This window comes from Nesoenas mayeri (assembly GCF_963082525.1).
Source record: "Nesoenas mayeri genome assembly, chromosome: 2".
Classification (NCBI taxonomy): Eukaryota; Metazoa; Chordata; class Aves; order Columbiformes; family Columbidae; genus Nesoenas; species Nesoenas mayeri.
The window spans coordinates 56,734,139-56,750,761 of NC_137543.1; the positions used below are offsets into that span (position 1 = coordinate 56,734,139).

A 16,623-nucleotide genomic window follows, 5' to 3' on the forward strand; every position below is an offset into this window, starting at 1 on the left:
CTTTTGTACCCTTGTCCAGAAGTGAGTGTTCTAAAGGGGACAGCACTAGCCACTAAAAATGGTAATGTGGTATTTCTCTAAAGAACTTAATGCGGAAGACCGGAAAGGATCATTCTGGGTACATACATGTACCTGTAAATACAGACTGGCTGGAAAATGCTAAAATATTCAAATAATTGAACTTATGGGAGATGAGTGGTCATCAATATGATTTTTTTTTTTTTTTTTCCAGTTCTGTGGAGAACAGGAGAGGTGTATATTAGAATGATTGTTGCGTTTTTTTTCCTCCCCTCCTTTACAGGCTTTCTGATGTCCTTGCATCCTATTTAGAAGAGCAACATTCACCTCCACCAGGAACTCCTCACAGTAGTCATTCAGATCCTGAGCCTATGGGGAAATTTGCCATCAGCTTTTGTGATGACATGTGAGTGAGATAGTTAAAATCTAATTCTGTCCTAAAATGCATGTACCAGCATGTAGATTTATATGTACTGTCAGGTAATTCTGAAATACTTCAGAATTGAATTGCTCACCTTTTGATGGCAGTAACTGGAGAGCTCAGCACTGCGTTAACCCATTTGCTTACAGTGTTTGGCAGCCAAGGCAGCATTTGCTACTGAAACAGCTCGTCCATGTTTTCTGAGGAGGGACAGTGGCAGCTTTGTGGAAGCATCCAGTAAAATGCTACCACTTAGGCTGTACAGCGCTATATGAACAGCATTCTGCTGTTTAATTGACTAATTTGGCTTCATGTACATGACAGGAATAAGCCTTTAGAAGTGTGGGGTTTTTTTTTAAACTGTGGTGTTTTGTTTTGTTGTCACACTAATTAAAAATTTCCTAAGCTTGATTAATTAATTTACTTATTTGAATCCAGCTTGTATTTACTTAGTTTACATTGCATAATCTAGAATTAAGCTGATGTTTCTGGTTCACGTCATGTATTTGAATAGTAGTTTGCACTGATTTAAATCTGTTCCAAGTAAGTATCCTGTAGTTTGCATACAGAAAGGAACATCAATTTCTATTAAATTTAGCTTCCTTGTAGCCTCAGTGATTGCTGTTCTGTAAGAAATAACTAGTGTTAATGAAATAATTTAGAGAGCGTTACTAAGTGTTGGAAGTGTTAGAGGCCATTGGATATATTTTTCTGATCAAGATCAAATTTGTTCCTACTGTTGCGATAGAAACCACAATGTGCATCTTTCTCACTGATAAAAATGCACAATAGGAAGTATGTCCCTATAAAAGTAAAGAACATAATATTTAAGAGAGTTGGCTTCTCTCTTGTATTCAAATTAAAAAAAAAATACAAAGCATGAAATAATTGCATTTTAAACTTTTAGATATATAAACAAAGCTGACATTTGAAATATTAAAGCAAAAGTATGATCCCGTTCCCTCAACGCGGAAATTTTAACACCTTATGTTATTAGCTTATCTGCCTGTGTGGAAATCCTATGAAATCAGAAACAAAAAATAACTTTCCCACAGAATTATAAAAGCTGTTATTTAATGGAGCTGTATGGGATTTCAGTGATTTGTGTTGTTTATGATATAGTCCCTAATTTAATGTTACAAAAGGCATGCTGATATTGTGGACTTAGGAAAGTCTTGTCTAGTGTTTAACTTGCTCTCAAATGGATCATAGAACTTGCCAGGAATAGACGAGTTTTTTCCCCTTATACTTTTCCCTCTTTTTTTGCAGAAATGAAAGAGAAAAGAACAAACTGAAAAATGTAGAGAAGCATGTGTTAAGTTAAATTTCATTATTAGTTCATACTTTGGATTGTGAAACTGAAACCCTTGTAATATGTTTTTTTACAAGTAACAGAACGGCTGACTTCCTAGAGATGAAGGCATTAAAATTGGAAAATTTATCACATCTTTATATAGAGAAGTGTTGTATACTAATGTTTATATATCTCACTGAGTTATTTTTCATTGAAATAATTCTATTTCCAGGGAAGTTGCTACACAAGTGAAAGAACCTCAGTCAACTTCTATTAGTTTGAAAGAATCCAACTCAATAAACAGACAGCAAGATCAGAATGTCATTGAGCATTCAAATCATAATCAAGATACCTTGCTTGAGGTATTGCCAGATGAACGATTGGAAGGTATTAATATTTGAGAAAAAATGTTTACTTGGCGTAATTAGCTTATTATGCTATAGGTGTCTCCTCTTGACCCTTTCACTCTTTTACGGCATAGTGTAAATGGGTTTTGAAAAAGAATCTCTTAGATTTGAACAAACGGAAAACAGAGATAGCTTGTGGCTGACGTTGTTGTTCTTAGATTTCTCCTCAAAGTACAAAACTAGACAGAAGCTGGTCAGAATGTTTGCTATAAAATACCATAGTTAGAATGGTAGAATCTGAATTCATTTCAGGAACTTTGCTTGTGGAAAAAGTGTATGTAAGTTGTTTTCTACCCCTTCTCTTTCAGTAAGTGTAAGCCTGTGAGATTATATTTTGATGAATGTCTCTTTTCTTGCTGTATTCCAGCCTGTAATAAGTGATTTTTAACTGCAGTTATGGAAGCTGGAAACCTACTTTTGTTGTGAGATGATGCATGAAAAAGTAGTTCAGAATTCTTGCTGTGAAAACTATGTATGAGTGGAGTAGTGGAAGCAAAATAATATTATGTGACTTATTTTAAAAAGGTGGCTATTGGCATTAAACTTGTTTGGGTTTTTTGCTACTGCTGGTCCTGTGATAAAATTCTACTTTCTCCTTAAAACTCAGTAAATATACTTAGTAAATATATACTTCTAGTCATTACCCTTTTCTAAGTTCTGTCGGAATATTTGCATAGGTTTTCACAAGGAAAGTGTTACTAGTTTAATGGAGAAAGTACTATGGTTTGTAATATAAATGGGTCCTTACAAAACACACTCCTAACAGTGAAGTGTTGACATCAGTCACTTATTCTTGTAGATCTAGGAAGTGGTAGTAACATAGCAACAAAAATCAAGATGCTTTGGAAAACTGAGGCTGACTTGATAGTGCCTGATCATATTTCGTTAATTGGTTTTAACATTTTATTTATTCAAGGTTTAGGATTCTGTTCCAGAAATTGCCTTTTATTTCCATCTGTTATTTAAGAATTAGGAACCTTTTTTGCTATAATCTGTATGTTCATGTCTAAAATGTTCTCTGTCTTGTGGGACTTGCAATTGGATTATGGGTAGATGTAACAGCGACAAACAGAAGCTGCTTACAAGTGATCCAAAAAAAAAAAAAGAATTGGCCCAATGGGTGAAATGCAACAGTGGAACAGAACACTTGTTCCTACTTCTGCTAGTGCAACCTGTGACTCCTTTCTTGTGCTGCCTTACAGCAACCCTTAGGGCAGTAATTCTCTTGTATAATTTTTACTGTTCTAGCCCTGATGAATCCTTGCCTTTTTAAGTACTCCCAGATACTTTTGATCATTGTTATAAGAACATGCAAACTTTGGTATTGTGATAAAGTATATGTTTCAGGATTATGTTTATGGTATATGCCAAGACCTTCAAGAATTCAGTCTGCTGTCTTACAGAATAGTTAGCATTTAGTAGTATACCAAGAACATAGTAGAATACTGATTACGCTACTTTCTTTTATTCCAGATTTGTCAACTGGCATATGTCCTCTTCCAGACAGTAAGAATAACAAGGTGAAACCTTTTGTGTGTATAGCGAAATTAAAAGTTTTCTAATAATAATCTTTTGCTAGACTTAATTTTGTGAGAGGAAGAGGGAGGTAATTGAACTGTGTTTGTCTTATGTCATGTATCCCTTAAATTTGTAACAGTGCCATCAAGCTGACTCTGTTATGCCTCACTTTGCCTCCTTTTTGCAGATCATTTAGCATAATTAGTACCATGGGAGCATGACTCCACCTGATCTTTCTCAATTGTGACAGTTGTTGTTTACTCTTTCCCTCTGGTGTCTTGTAGTTCTTTATCCATATAAGGACCTTACATTTTACTCCAATTGTAGTCTAGCTTAGTAAAAAGCCTTTTGAGGAACTTCTTGGAATGCTTTTGGAAATTGAAGTACAATATCCACCTGATTTGGCTTGCCTCTGTACTTGTTCATTCCTTTGAGGAATATGAATGAAGATGTCTTCTTCCTGCTGCCTCTGTATTTTTTTTTTTCTTTGTGTCTATGCCAGACCTAGCACATAGCTGCAGGTATTGACAGGCAGAGCTGTACTTCAGCTGTTTTTATATACTGTGTTAGACAAGGTGACAGTTACAGGCACAGAGGTACAAGGCAGACAGGAATGGGAGATCTTGTGTCCCTTACTGAAAATATGCCTCGGGTTTCAGCCAGGTGCTGTCTGGTATGTGCTCCTTAGTGTGTCAGCTGGTATTTACTAAATTGATGTAGTTTTCTTTTATTTTATTTTTCTGGGGGCCACAGTAGCCAGTGGGTTGCAGTTGAATGCTCACAGGCTATCATTTGAAAACTATAATTCAAATTCCTTTCTAATTCTTTCCTTTCTAATTCTTTACTTTCTGAACTTCAACTTTTTTTGCTGTCAAAGATGATCTATTTATCACAAAGAATGTGAGACTAAATCCAAACCAGACATTACATTGTGTTGTTTTTAAAAATCAATCAGGTATATAAACAATACAGTATTTACAGTTAGCTAGATTTAGCTGAAATGCTACTTTATAAGTAATTTAGTGTGCTTATTTGAAGAAACTGTCAAAAGAGGGTTGATCTGAGTATATGATTTCTGAAGAAGCACTGTTGTAGCAGCACAGGAAACTATTGAGAACTTTCTTTGTGTTTAGAAATTGGGATTGAAAGTTAACGAAGGGGGGCAATTTTTTTCAAGTGTAAACTCTTAAATGCAGTTGTTTGGTGTTTTGTTTTTGAGGTCTTCTAAGTTTGGTGTCCCTCAGATGCTTTTTCTGTCTTTCCCCTTTATGATCCCTCTGTTTTACGTGTGTATGCATTCTGGAAGCTAGCAGGCAAAGTCCATTGAAAGTAGAATGTTTGCTGGGATAAGTATGAAAAAAAAAGGGAGGGGGAAGTTTTGGAATATCATTAACTGAATTTATACAACAACTAGTAACTCCTAGAAACATTTCTGTGTGGGTACTTTTTGCAGGTTGGTCCATCTGAACCTTCTGAAAAGCTGATGGAATGTGAAATCTCAAGTGATCATCTTAGCAGTAGCCTTTCAAGCTTTTTGGAAAACGAGAAACTCTCATCTCTCACAAACTCAGAAGAAGATTCCACTGGTAAGTGTGCTTATAATTCTGGGTGGTTGAGTCTAGAATTCTTACTCAATGTTATTGTTGCAGACTCAGGAAGAAAGGTATTGTTTTACTGTAGTATTTCATACAGGATTATGCTTGGTCAAAAACTAGTGTTAGGGATATTAAATCTGTTCATTGGGAAACTGGCTGTTTTAAAATTGTAATAGGAGTCGGTGGCTATGGAATTTGTCAGAGAAGATCACAACTGGAAGTTTAATCTAAAAAATTAAACTACAGCCCTTGGTTACTGTGAATCGAAAATGCAGGTAGAAATGTGGGCATTTGTTTAATAAAGTGGTAACCCTAGCTAGAATTTCAGTTTAGATTAGTGGAGATAAACTTCTGTGCTAAAGAACATGTACATGCAGTTAGAATTTTGAGTTTCAGTTCAACTCTCTTTAGATGCCATGCATTCAGGGTGGTACCCAAGTTGGAAGACTACAGGGTGTTTCAAAAAGATGGGCCCACTTTCAAAGCAGTCTATATTTCAAATTTGGTCCATCTTTTTGAAACACCCTGTAGTTTACCCATACAGATAAAATTGAGAGCTTGAGTTCTGTGTAACTAAACAAGTTTTGGAATATTTTCTTCTCTTTCAATAGATGATGATATTGATGATGAAGTGTTCTTTGATAACCAACTAGAAGCCTATTTTGAGAAGCTGATACAACCAGAAACGGCAAGAAAAGGCACCAACATACAGAAACTCTCAGAATACTGTACAGCGCTGAAGCTTTCTGAAAATGGCATACCTCAAGTAGGTTTAAAGTCAAGTTCAAAGCTCAGCATGCCAAATGGCCCTAAAAATTGTTAGTGTCATGGAGGGCTATCTGCCAGGGTGAACTAGGTTTTATTTCTTTCCTGACAAACCCAAATACTGTCCAACAGGTGGCCTGTACAGCACAGGATTCTTTTTAAATTTAAAGATAGCAAATACAGCTCTAAACTAGAAACAAAGCTGTTTGAATGAGCTTCTGAATTTTTCTGCTCTCTCTGCAAGGGCTTTCCCTGGGGAAAGTAAAATAAAACAAAAAAAGGAAAGAAGCTATGTAGCTGGTTTTGTATTTTTTTTGCTCCTCCTCGTAGCACAGACCTAGCAGCTGATTCATCTGCTTGTTACAGAAAGTCTTGCTGCATATGAGATAAGGTGGAATTAGGGAAGCAGCTGGCTGTCCCAAATAGCATTGGTCTGGAGCAAAGCTGAAGGGTTTGCTATTATGGTGTCTCTTTTATTCAAGTCAGGTTCAGGTTTCCCACCCCTGTCTAAGCCTGCTCTTCGTGCTTCCTTTGCCCTGTGCATAGCCTTCCCTTTTCTCCTGATAAGCATATCTGCTAGAGAACCTTATGCAGCTAATTCTGTTTCCTGATCCTGCAAAGAAGGAAAAAAAACCCCAAACTCTTAAGTCTGGATTTCTGTCCTGTCTCTGGGATGATAGAGACTTGTCCTCAGAGAAATCTTGTAATTAATATAGCATCAGTTGTATTTCCCGAAGGTGGACTTTACAAAAGTAAAAATTAATTTTAGAGTTGTGGATTGTTTATGGTGGTCTGAACTTAATGTACCTCTGAGGCATTCTCTTGAATCGTTTAAGGTATGAATGTTTCTTAAACATATTGTTTCCCCTCTCAGCTTCCTAGTGGTGGTTTTTAGTGTCAGGGATGGTAAAATGTTTGTAGGTAAATCCTTTGGATCCTCTCAAGTCCACTAAGGGAAATAATATAATTGATAACTAATTGGAAGCCTCTACTGATATTAGTTACTGATATCAATACATTGTCTTGTGATGGCATAATTTTAATTTTGATTACCAGCTTCTGAATGCAAATATTTTTTTGACAAAAGATAAATGTCTGTAAAAAAGCTAATACCCATTAAATGCTTGCTTTACACTGTCCCCTGCAGCTCCAGCAAGCTGGTCAGCTGAACTGAAGCCAAGGCCGTCTTTTCATCTCACTTGTGACTTTCTTGTAATGTGCAGGAGATGGTCTTATTTTCTGTGTAGGAATTGCTTAATTTTAATCTGATGATTCTGTGACAAAGCTACTATTAGTAGTTTAACTTGTTGGTCTTCTTAAGTAGAGTTAGTTTTAACTGTAGCTGATTCTGTTTTATTTTTTGTTTCTATAACTGGAGAAGTAACATTCTGGCAGTTCTTTTATATCATACAACTAGTTTATAAAATCTTTTTGATCGCTGGTTTATTGTCTTGGATAGCAATGTCCAAGGTTTTAGTAAGTGTATATAGCATTACAGAGACACTTTTTTTTCCAGCAGAGTAAGTAAGTCTCTTAAATAACTGCTCAGTGTGTGAAAGGTAAGTGTGGAGCAGCAAACTGCTGGCTTGTGGTTTGCCTTTGAGCAGCAGTTAGCTCCATAACAAACAGATTGTGGGGAATTAGGTGCCTTTCCATTTTCTTGGCTTTGAAGCAATGGACGCAATTCTGACCAGAATGGGAAAGTGTAATTGATTTAAACAGTTAAATGAACTGTAGCTTCTGAAATTTCAGAAACTTCCCAACTGACATCAGGGTTTCCAAGCTGAGGGAAGTGATATTTTAACCCTGTAAAAGTAGTCTGCGTAGGTTGCCGGTTGCTGATGTATGGCTGTATGTGAAGCGGATAGGTGGTTGTTTGAAGAGCGAGAATCACACAGTTTCGCTCTCTGACTTCAGGTCTTTTCTGTTTGTGTAAGACATTCCTGCTTCGCTGCCATCGTAGATAGGCAATGGGATAGGTACAACTGGTTCTGAGTTGGATTTGGAGTCCTCATCCAGCAGCGGGTCATCCAGAAGGGGAAGAGGAGTAGCACAGTTCCCTTGTTAAAGGGAGTGAAAGGATGTAGCAGGAATAAGAAGAGGTCCTGCATCTTCTTGCTGTGTGTGCCCTTGGAGGCAGATGCATGGGTTGGCATAGCCAGGGACTATTGTCCTTGGTGGTGGTGCTGTTACAGCAGCTAGAGATGCACCTGGGTGAACAAAGTATGATAATTTCTTTACTAGAGAATCTCTTAACACTGTGAAAACAATTGTAGTGTTACTTTTTTTTTTTTTTCTTTGGTATACCTGTTTGAGTGTAACTGAAATCTTCTTTATTTTAAAAGGAGAACTTTAAGGTTCCTGGCACTTACCAGGCTGTGACAGGAGCAGACTCTGGAAATGCTACTGATGAAGGTTCACAAAATCAAGCAATAGCTGGATGTCCTGTGCAAAGAGAAATGCTGCCCAGAGCAGCACGGCAACAGGTATGAAATTGTAATTTAAATTTTTGTTTATCATATAGAGTAAGACTGCAGTAGAAGATGGCAGTGCATTTGAAAGCTTGTTAGAGGTTGAACTAATAACCCAAACTTCCTTTACAAAAAATTCATAACATCATTTTGGTTTTAGATACATTTTTCAAACAAGTTAATACCTGGAACTGTTATCACAAACAGTTAAAAACTGCACTTCTGACACTTTTATATGATTATTGTTTTCTAAGAATTCCGTGACTACTGGGGATGTGCTTGATTCCTGCACTGCTTCTGAGCTGCGATTAGATTCACTGTACCTTCAGTGCACTGACAGCCATAAAGCTGATGTCTCAGGTGTCCTTCCAAAGCAAGAAACACAGTCCTCTGAGCGTCAGTCTGCTGCTTCTGGTGCAGAAGGACTACACACAGCCAAAGGATTTTTAGGGCCCTACACCACTCCTAAAGTTCTTCCCAGTGCAAATGCACCTCAGACAGATGCAACTGAAAATGAAGTCGGTCTTGCTGATACTTACCTGTCTCCAACTGCAGATAGCTGCGAGAACATAAGTTTAGCTACAACAGACAAAGGTAGGTTGCTTTAGATGTAACCCATTTATACAATTGTGACCAGAATCTGTTGCATGGAAAAAGAAATAAAATTATAAGCTATGTATTTTTCTTTAGTTGTACAAACTGATAATAAAAATGTATGTAGCATGAATAAATTTTAACTTGTTTTTTTTGTTTTAAAAAATACTGACTGATGCATATTGTACTTGACTGTTGTTTATTTGATGATGAAACTAGTTTAAGCTTGCAGTTGCAGCAACTTGAGCTACATTTTTTTAATTTATTGTTTACTTCTGCCAATTGAAATCTTTAATCTAAACTTAAGAGACTTTGCCATATTCCTTTTTATTTTAATCAACAATGTAGCATTTGATGTATCTTTCAGGTGATTTACCACACAGCATTGTCTATCAAAATGAAGAGGGCAAATGGGTGACTGATCTTGCGTATTATACTTCATTTGATGAAGAACAAGATTTAAATCTCTCTGAAGATGATAAAATAAATGACGAGTTCATTACTGGAGGTATGTGATCTGTTTTCTTTTTAGTTAGCTGTTATCTGTAATAGTGTTAAATTAAACTTTCCTCCCTTTTGTTTTTTTTTCCATTTCAACAAATCAGTATTTGGTGTTGCGAAGCCTCCAGGCTTTAGATACTACAAATTACTTGCGAGCTGTTTTTGATACTAGCCTGTAATGATATTATCATTAGTTATAGTTGTTAGCTTCTTTCTGTGTTTCCTACTCTTCCTATGAAGAGTCTTTTGTTTCAAAAAGCATTCCAAACTGTCTCAGATATAGAATTAAATACTGCAATATCTGTCCCTCAAAATTTAGTTTAATGATGCAAAATAGTAATTACAACACTTAATAACTTATGCCTTATTTTAATAAATTTTCTCTTTGATTGGAAGCTGAAGCAGCAGCTATGATTGCAAAAGACCAGGAAGAATTTGAGAAAGCACACAGACTTGTGCAGGTAACTGATTATCTCAGTGTAAACAGAATAGTTCTTTAATTTATTTGCTGTTTACATCTTCTGAAATCTCTGTCTGCAGGTGGAAAAAGTAGACATTGCAAATGCATCTGAATTAGCAGATGCTTCATGGAGATCTCCCAATAGCTGCATTCTGCTGAGAACATCTGATGTTGATAAAGATGCCAGTTATTTACGTTTGTCTTTGGGGGAGTTCTTTGGTCAGAGATCTGCAGCTCTTGGGTGTCTTGGTGGAGGCAGTGATGTGAAACGGGTATGTATCCTAATGTTAATATTAAAGCAAGGAAAGGACAAGAACAACAACAGCTAGCACTACTTTTGGTCTTTTTTAATATTGTAACTTTTTTTATGAGAACTGCTTTTCTAAGTTAATTTGCGAAGGAAATTCTCTATGTGTGACAAGTCTGGATTGGCTTTTGTTTTCCAGTGGGCGTTGCTGATGTGAAGGACTGGCTGGCTGATCTTCATCTTCACCTTTTGGCCAGGAACTAATTATGTGTAGGATTAGAGAGAGAAAAGTATACCATATACAGGGTACACAGTGGAGGTCCAAGCAAACAGTCCATACAGCAGTTGAATGAAAAGCTGCTCAGACAGGGGTATTTGAACAGTGAGGGTATCTCTGAATGGCTGTTGATTGTTGATGTGCTATCTAGGTGAATGCCCAACTTCAGTAAAACAGTTATCTAGACTCTAACCTGCGTACTTCTGTGTGCTTCTTGCATCTGTCTGATACTTGTCTCTTATCTGCTGTTGGAAGACAGCACTTCATTTGTGTTGCAGACAAAAAAAAAAAAAGACAGGGAAGTGTGTAAAATGGGAGGAAGATGTCAAACATGCTTACAAATATGTGTAATTTAGTCATGTCCTGGTGAATTGGTAGAGTTGGCATGTTCTGTCCTGGTGTGTTCAGAGGATGAGAGGCAGATCATGCCTCCAGGCAGAGATGATGAGAGCATATGTACTTTATTTTGTCTAACTGGTATAAATAAGTTGTTAGTTTATTTTATGTGTATATTGAATATGTATGTATTTGGATTAGGTATTTGGGATGCTAGGAGGCATATGCTATTTCTCAGTCGTATGAGAGCCAAACACCAACTGGGGAGGCACTATGGCTGAAACTGCTTTGTAAGCACACAGAACCTATTAATTAATGATTTTATTTACTTATGCTGTATTCTGGGATATTTTTGTTTTTATAGCCATCTTTTGGTTACTGTATTACATCTCCGAAGAAAAGGCAACCTGTTGCTTTACTAAGGCAATCTGATTCATCAGGAGCTGACACTGGCCATGAGATTTCACAATTGTTTGAGATGTTTCCAGGTAATTAGAGAACAGAAGGGTCAGCCTTAGGCAGTGGTTATAAGAGTAGTTAAGAATTACTTGTATTAATATATAGCTATTAAAGACTATTAAGAGTATTCTGTGACAGAAAGACTCTAGTTTTCATTCAACAAATACTTCACTTTCTGTTAGCACTTCCACTCCACCACCCTCCCCTCAGAAAAACACAGAACCTAAACACTTACAAGAAAGAAGGTTCCAATGCCAAATACTACCCTAAATTGTTTTGGATATTTCAGCATTTTCAGATACTGGATAATTACCAGAATGTCTTGTAATAATTAAAGTTTGTTCAGAGTTTTCCTGTTGAAAGAGCTGTATAAATGCATTGCCAACAAAAAATCAACCGAACAAAAAAACCACAGAAAATTGGTCTGTTTGCTCATATAATTGTAGAGGATAGGAAAAGGAAGGAAAACAGTTTGGGTTGTAGCTGAGCTGACTGTATCTGCATAAAACATATTCTACATTTCTTTCTGCCATCTTTAAAAAAAAAAGTAACAATCGCATGGTATCTGTTTAACTTAAATAAATCATTTAGGAGATTCCTCCAAAATTCTATATAGAAAGATCACAGCATGCATTTTATATATATATATGCCTATCAATAAGGTTTGTTTAGGAAAGGATAAGTGCATTTTAAAGCATCTCTACTGATCTTGATAGGATTGTGGCAACATCAATCTTTGTGAATCTTCTTGTACTGAAAGTGCAATGACTTAAATTCTTTTTTACATTGGTGAAAAATATCAGGCTTTCATGGAGCCTGCTTCTTTGAAACAGCTTTACAGCTGTAATTTTACTCATAGTGGGACCTTGCAAATATTTTTAAAGGGTCTCTAATAATTATTTTTTTTAAATCTAATGTTGGTGTACTTAAATTCACTATACAATAGTCTGAATTTTTGTCAAAAATACCAGGATTTCATTGAGTTCATGACCTCTATTCAATGAAGCTAGAGTATAATTATTGCTTTGAATAATAGAAAAATAAGAAGATGTATGTATTTTGACATGAGGGTTGCTATAAATGCTAGTGAAGAGAGATATTTAGGTCACTTTTTGGCTAAGATATTCATAGTTATTGCTATCTGATTTTCATTAGTACTGGCAATAATAACCTTCGTGAGCACTACCAGTATGCAATTCCTGCTTAAGGAGCAGGGGATGGAGAGGAAGCTGAGGGGTGACCAGCCTAAGGAGGGTGTTACTTGAAATACAAAGTATGTCCAAGCCCTGAATATCTACTACAAGAACAGAAGTAAATAATAGTAATAAAAAATATATTAAAAACCAAACAAACAAAAACCAAAAACAACAAAAAACTACAAACAAAAAAAACCCCAACCCACAAACAACTACACCACAACACCCAACAACAAACAAAAAATAAGAAACAAAACAAAACAATACCTTCCCCCAACCAAATGAAACCAAAACTATTGTTTCATACTTGTTTTCTCACCTGTCTTTAAAAGCTGGTTTTAGTGTTCTAGGGAATCCAGATATTTTCCTTCAAGTAGGAATAAATTTGTTGAAATGGTAGCCTCTGGATCTTGTATGAATAATACCTCCTAGTTTGGGTTTCATCTCCCAATCAAGAAGATTATTCATGGCATTGATCATTTCAGAAACAAACTGTCCCTCCTAAACATAATCCTTCTAAGTCACCAGTTCCCTGCTATCTACCTCAGTCAAACACTGTGTCCAGCATAAGAAAGTTGACTTTGCTCAGATGTAACTGTTCTTGTTTTCTGTTGGAGTTTGGTCTATGCTCATATTATGTTAAAAACACCATTGTATGGAAAGGTTTGTTTAGCTTATGCTGTTAGGATAAGCTACGTGAAAATAAAATTTGAAGTGTGTGAGCATGGTATTCATAATACCAGCTAATTTTGTGAGTTGAGTGTAAACTTTGAGTACTGTACAGGAAACAAATGATGCTTTCAGTATTTGGATCTGTGCCATTATAACAGCTCTGTTTTCTATAGAGCATTAAAGGAACATGTATATCCCAGGAATGCAGGTGTTTAGACAATTTACTTACTGTGAATTAATTCCCTGTGTTTTGGTTTGTTCTTAGGTGACTTAGAAGCAAAAACTAAAGAACATACAAATTCTACCAGCTGTGAAGATGCATGGCATAGCATGGATACTGTAAGTGAAATACATGAAAGCATGAATACAGAAGCTGCTACCAAAAGTAAAGCTAAGGTATTTCTTTTGTTTTTTTAATTTCAACTGTGAACTTGAGCAAAATTCAAATAACTCAAATTATTATTGTTTCTTTGCATATGGCTAAGTTTGGACTTTCATATCAAGCCACTACTTTTTTATATTGATCATTTGAACCCTAGCAGGTGCCACTGTTTGTTAAGATAGTTTGATTAGAATGCCATGATCCTGTAGTGCTGGGGTGTCAAACTCATTTTCATTGGGGCCCACGTTAGCCTCCGCGGTTGCCTTCAAAGGCTGAATGTAATTTTAGGACTGTATAAGTGTATGAGCAGTTACATTTATACAGTCCTAAAATCACATTTGGCCCTTTTAGGCAGCTGCAAGGCTGATGTGGCCCCCAAGAAAGATGAGTTTGTTGTCCCTGCTATAGTGAGTCAGGTGTTACTATCACCACCTTGTTTTCCTTTTTCTCCCTTCTTCACTTTTGTAGCTACTTGGTTTGTCAGCCAATAGTTTTTCAGATTCCTATTGACATAATGTGATCAAGTTTCTGATATTTGGCTGTGTCTTCCCTTTTTTAGTGGGAAGACACTGTATTTGGTCATAGTCACTGCTTCTCTGCTGTTTTTTCCTGATGGGATTTTACTCCCAATTCTTGCAACTGAATTAAAACATTTTAGGATTTTAAAAGTTTTATAGGAACTAAGGCTTCCTAGTAGGCAATCTTTATTTAATCTTTAAAAAAAAAGCAAGCAACTTTGTGGAGTAGACTTAAAAACTCGGTACAATGAGAATTATGCCTATTGCAATGTTCCTTCTTGACAGGCAATTAAAAGTGTAACAACTGGAAATGTTAATATATTACCATATACCAAAATGCAAAATAATGAAACAAAACACAGAAAACAAAGCAATAAACAAAAATGTCTTGATTTGGTACTTAAGTCATATTGGTTTCTTGTAGGGTGGAATTCAGGAAGACAAGTTTGAAGACAACGTATCTAATAATTCTGACTCTGTCCTGAGTATTAGTACTATTGCATCTGCTATTGCTAATGCTTCCTCCAGTGCTGATCCTTCCCAGCTGGCTGCTATGATGATGGCACTCTCTAAAAAAAATAAAAGAACGTGTTTCCTTCCTGGAATTGTTAAAGAGACGGAACTCTCTACTAATCAGGTCTTATCCAGCATTGTGGAAAATAGAGAATTTGATATGGAAAAATACCTCAAAAAAACAGATGAGATTGGACATGAAAGTGAATGTGAGAGCATTGTGAAACATGAAGCGTCTGTACAGAACTTTATGCCTGATGCCTTTTTACTGGGCAAAGATAAAAATAAGGATACTCTTGCAGAAGACTTGATAAATAATCATAGCAAGCAGCAAGAAATAGAGAAGCCATTTGTGGATTATTTTAATGAAAAAAACAATATTCAGAATTTCTGTAGTCCATCTGGTGTTCCCAGCCGTGAAGATGTAACTGCAAATAGTGTTAAATATTCGGAAAAGTTATCTGGTTTAGTAAATAGTGAGCATTTACAGTCAGTGAATGCTGATCTTAGATCAGATACACTTGATACCCATACCTCACCTACTGGAAATGAAGCACAGATGTGTGGAGTTCATTTAGCAGCTGAAGTGGAAGTGGCACGGAGAAGTCTGCTTGCTTACCAGACCAATGATCACACTGGTAGATCTTGCATCAGGGAAGATGCAGGAACAGTAGATGACGCAACGAATGCTGTTCCTGGACCAGGTAATGATTTGGTGGAGAGAAGTACAGGAAGTACTCTGTCAGCCAGCAACTTAAAACCTGACAAGCAATCTAGTCAGTATGTCTCAGTAAGTCCTACAAAAGCAAAGCCTAAGCAGAAATTGAACACTGATGAAAAGAAGGAAAATGCAAAAACAGAGAAAAGAAACAAAGATGCCGGTACTGATTGTGGTGGGAATGTGAAGCATGTAACTTTTGAGAAGCTCTCCCCAACCTCCCAGAATAGTACTGGTAAGTAAACCTATATAAATGTAACCAGTTGCTGAAAAGCCTTTTCTTGACAGTAGACTTGTTCCCTGTGCTTAAATTAATACTGTTATTAAATTCTGTTTATTTACCAGAGCATAAACCCATTCTACCTGAATGTGACTTGCAGCCTCTAGACGATGATCAGTGTAGCTTCAGACCTTCAACTTCACCACTAATTCACTCTTCTCCTAGTGAGGCTTCTGGAACAGCATTTTCAGGGTAAATGTCTTGGTGCAGGTTGTAAGAATTATTAATGCTTCATGAGGTTTTTTGAGGGATCAAATTTTAGTTTGATTGTTATCCTTGATCTCTGTTTATAGAAGATATTTATTAAGCTAAGACTTAATTGTTGGACTAAGCTTTCTGTTTGCTTCTATTATGTGTATGGGCAGGCAGTCTAAGGAATTGTTAACTTTATTTTTCCTCACTGCCCTGATAAGACAGAGATGCTGTATGGGAACATTGTTGCTATTTCTGCTCAGGATTATCCAATAATGCAAGAGTACGAAATAGCCAGTCAGATACATAAAACTTTGTGTTAATGGATCTATAAATGCTGTGTTTATTTATTGTTATTCGAGTGTAACTCATACTACTTGGTTGGGGGTTATGGTGTTAATTATGTGATAACAAAGCTTGACATTGTATAGGCCAATGAAAATGTGTTTTTTATACTTGCAAGTATTTAACTCAGTTTGGTTCTCTGCTTCACACCACTGCTTGTTGTGAGAGGGAATGGGTAGAATTATTTGTATTCCTTCTGACCATTTTGTATTTTGGAATTGCTACTAGTGTCTAAGATTTGAGGCTTTTTTAAAAACTGAAAGGGCAATGTTTTTTTTTAAATGAGGTCCCATAACAATAAGTGTTATATAAACTATAAGATTACAGCTAAGTTGATTTTTTTGTAGTCTGAAACAAAAAAACATCACCAGTAGCCAGTGGCTATGTATATTTTAATAAAAAGAGGAGGCAACTGATTTCTTTGCCTTAAATTTTAAGTTCACT

At 36.2% G+C, this 16,623-nt stretch overlaps 1 protein-coding gene across 1 annotated transcript in view; it reads left to right on the plus strand.

The window, feature by feature from the left end:
• Window positions 1-16,623, plus strand: part of CEP192 (centrosomal protein 192) — a gene marked incomplete at both ends in the record, with an annotated part of 66,050 nt that overhangs the window by 712 nt on the left and 48,715 nt on the right. The window contains 14 exons of the mRNA XM_080364145.1: window positions 302-424; window positions 1,966-2,120; window positions 3,614-3,660; window positions 5,112-5,244; window positions 5,865-6,019; window positions 8,364-8,504; window positions 8,744-9,083; window positions 9,451-9,591; window positions 9,981-10,045; window positions 10,125-10,316; window positions 11,269-11,392; window positions 13,497-13,627; window positions 14,556-15,597; window positions 15,708-15,834. Coding sequence (XP_080220271.1) covers window positions 302-424; window positions 1,966-2,120; window positions 3,614-3,660; window positions 5,112-5,244; window positions 5,865-6,019; window positions 8,364-8,504; window positions 8,744-9,083; window positions 9,451-9,591; window positions 9,981-10,045; window positions 10,125-10,316; window positions 11,269-11,392; window positions 13,497-13,627; window positions 14,556-15,597; window positions 15,708-15,834 — 2,916 coding nt within the window. The remainder of the gene's footprint in view (window positions 1-301; window positions 425-1,965; window positions 2,121-3,613; window positions 3,661-5,111; window positions 5,245-5,864; window positions 6,020-8,363; window positions 8,505-8,743; window positions 9,084-9,450; window positions 9,592-9,980; window positions 10,046-10,124; window positions 10,317-11,268; window positions 11,393-13,496; window positions 13,628-14,555; window positions 15,598-15,707; window positions 15,835-16,623) is intronic.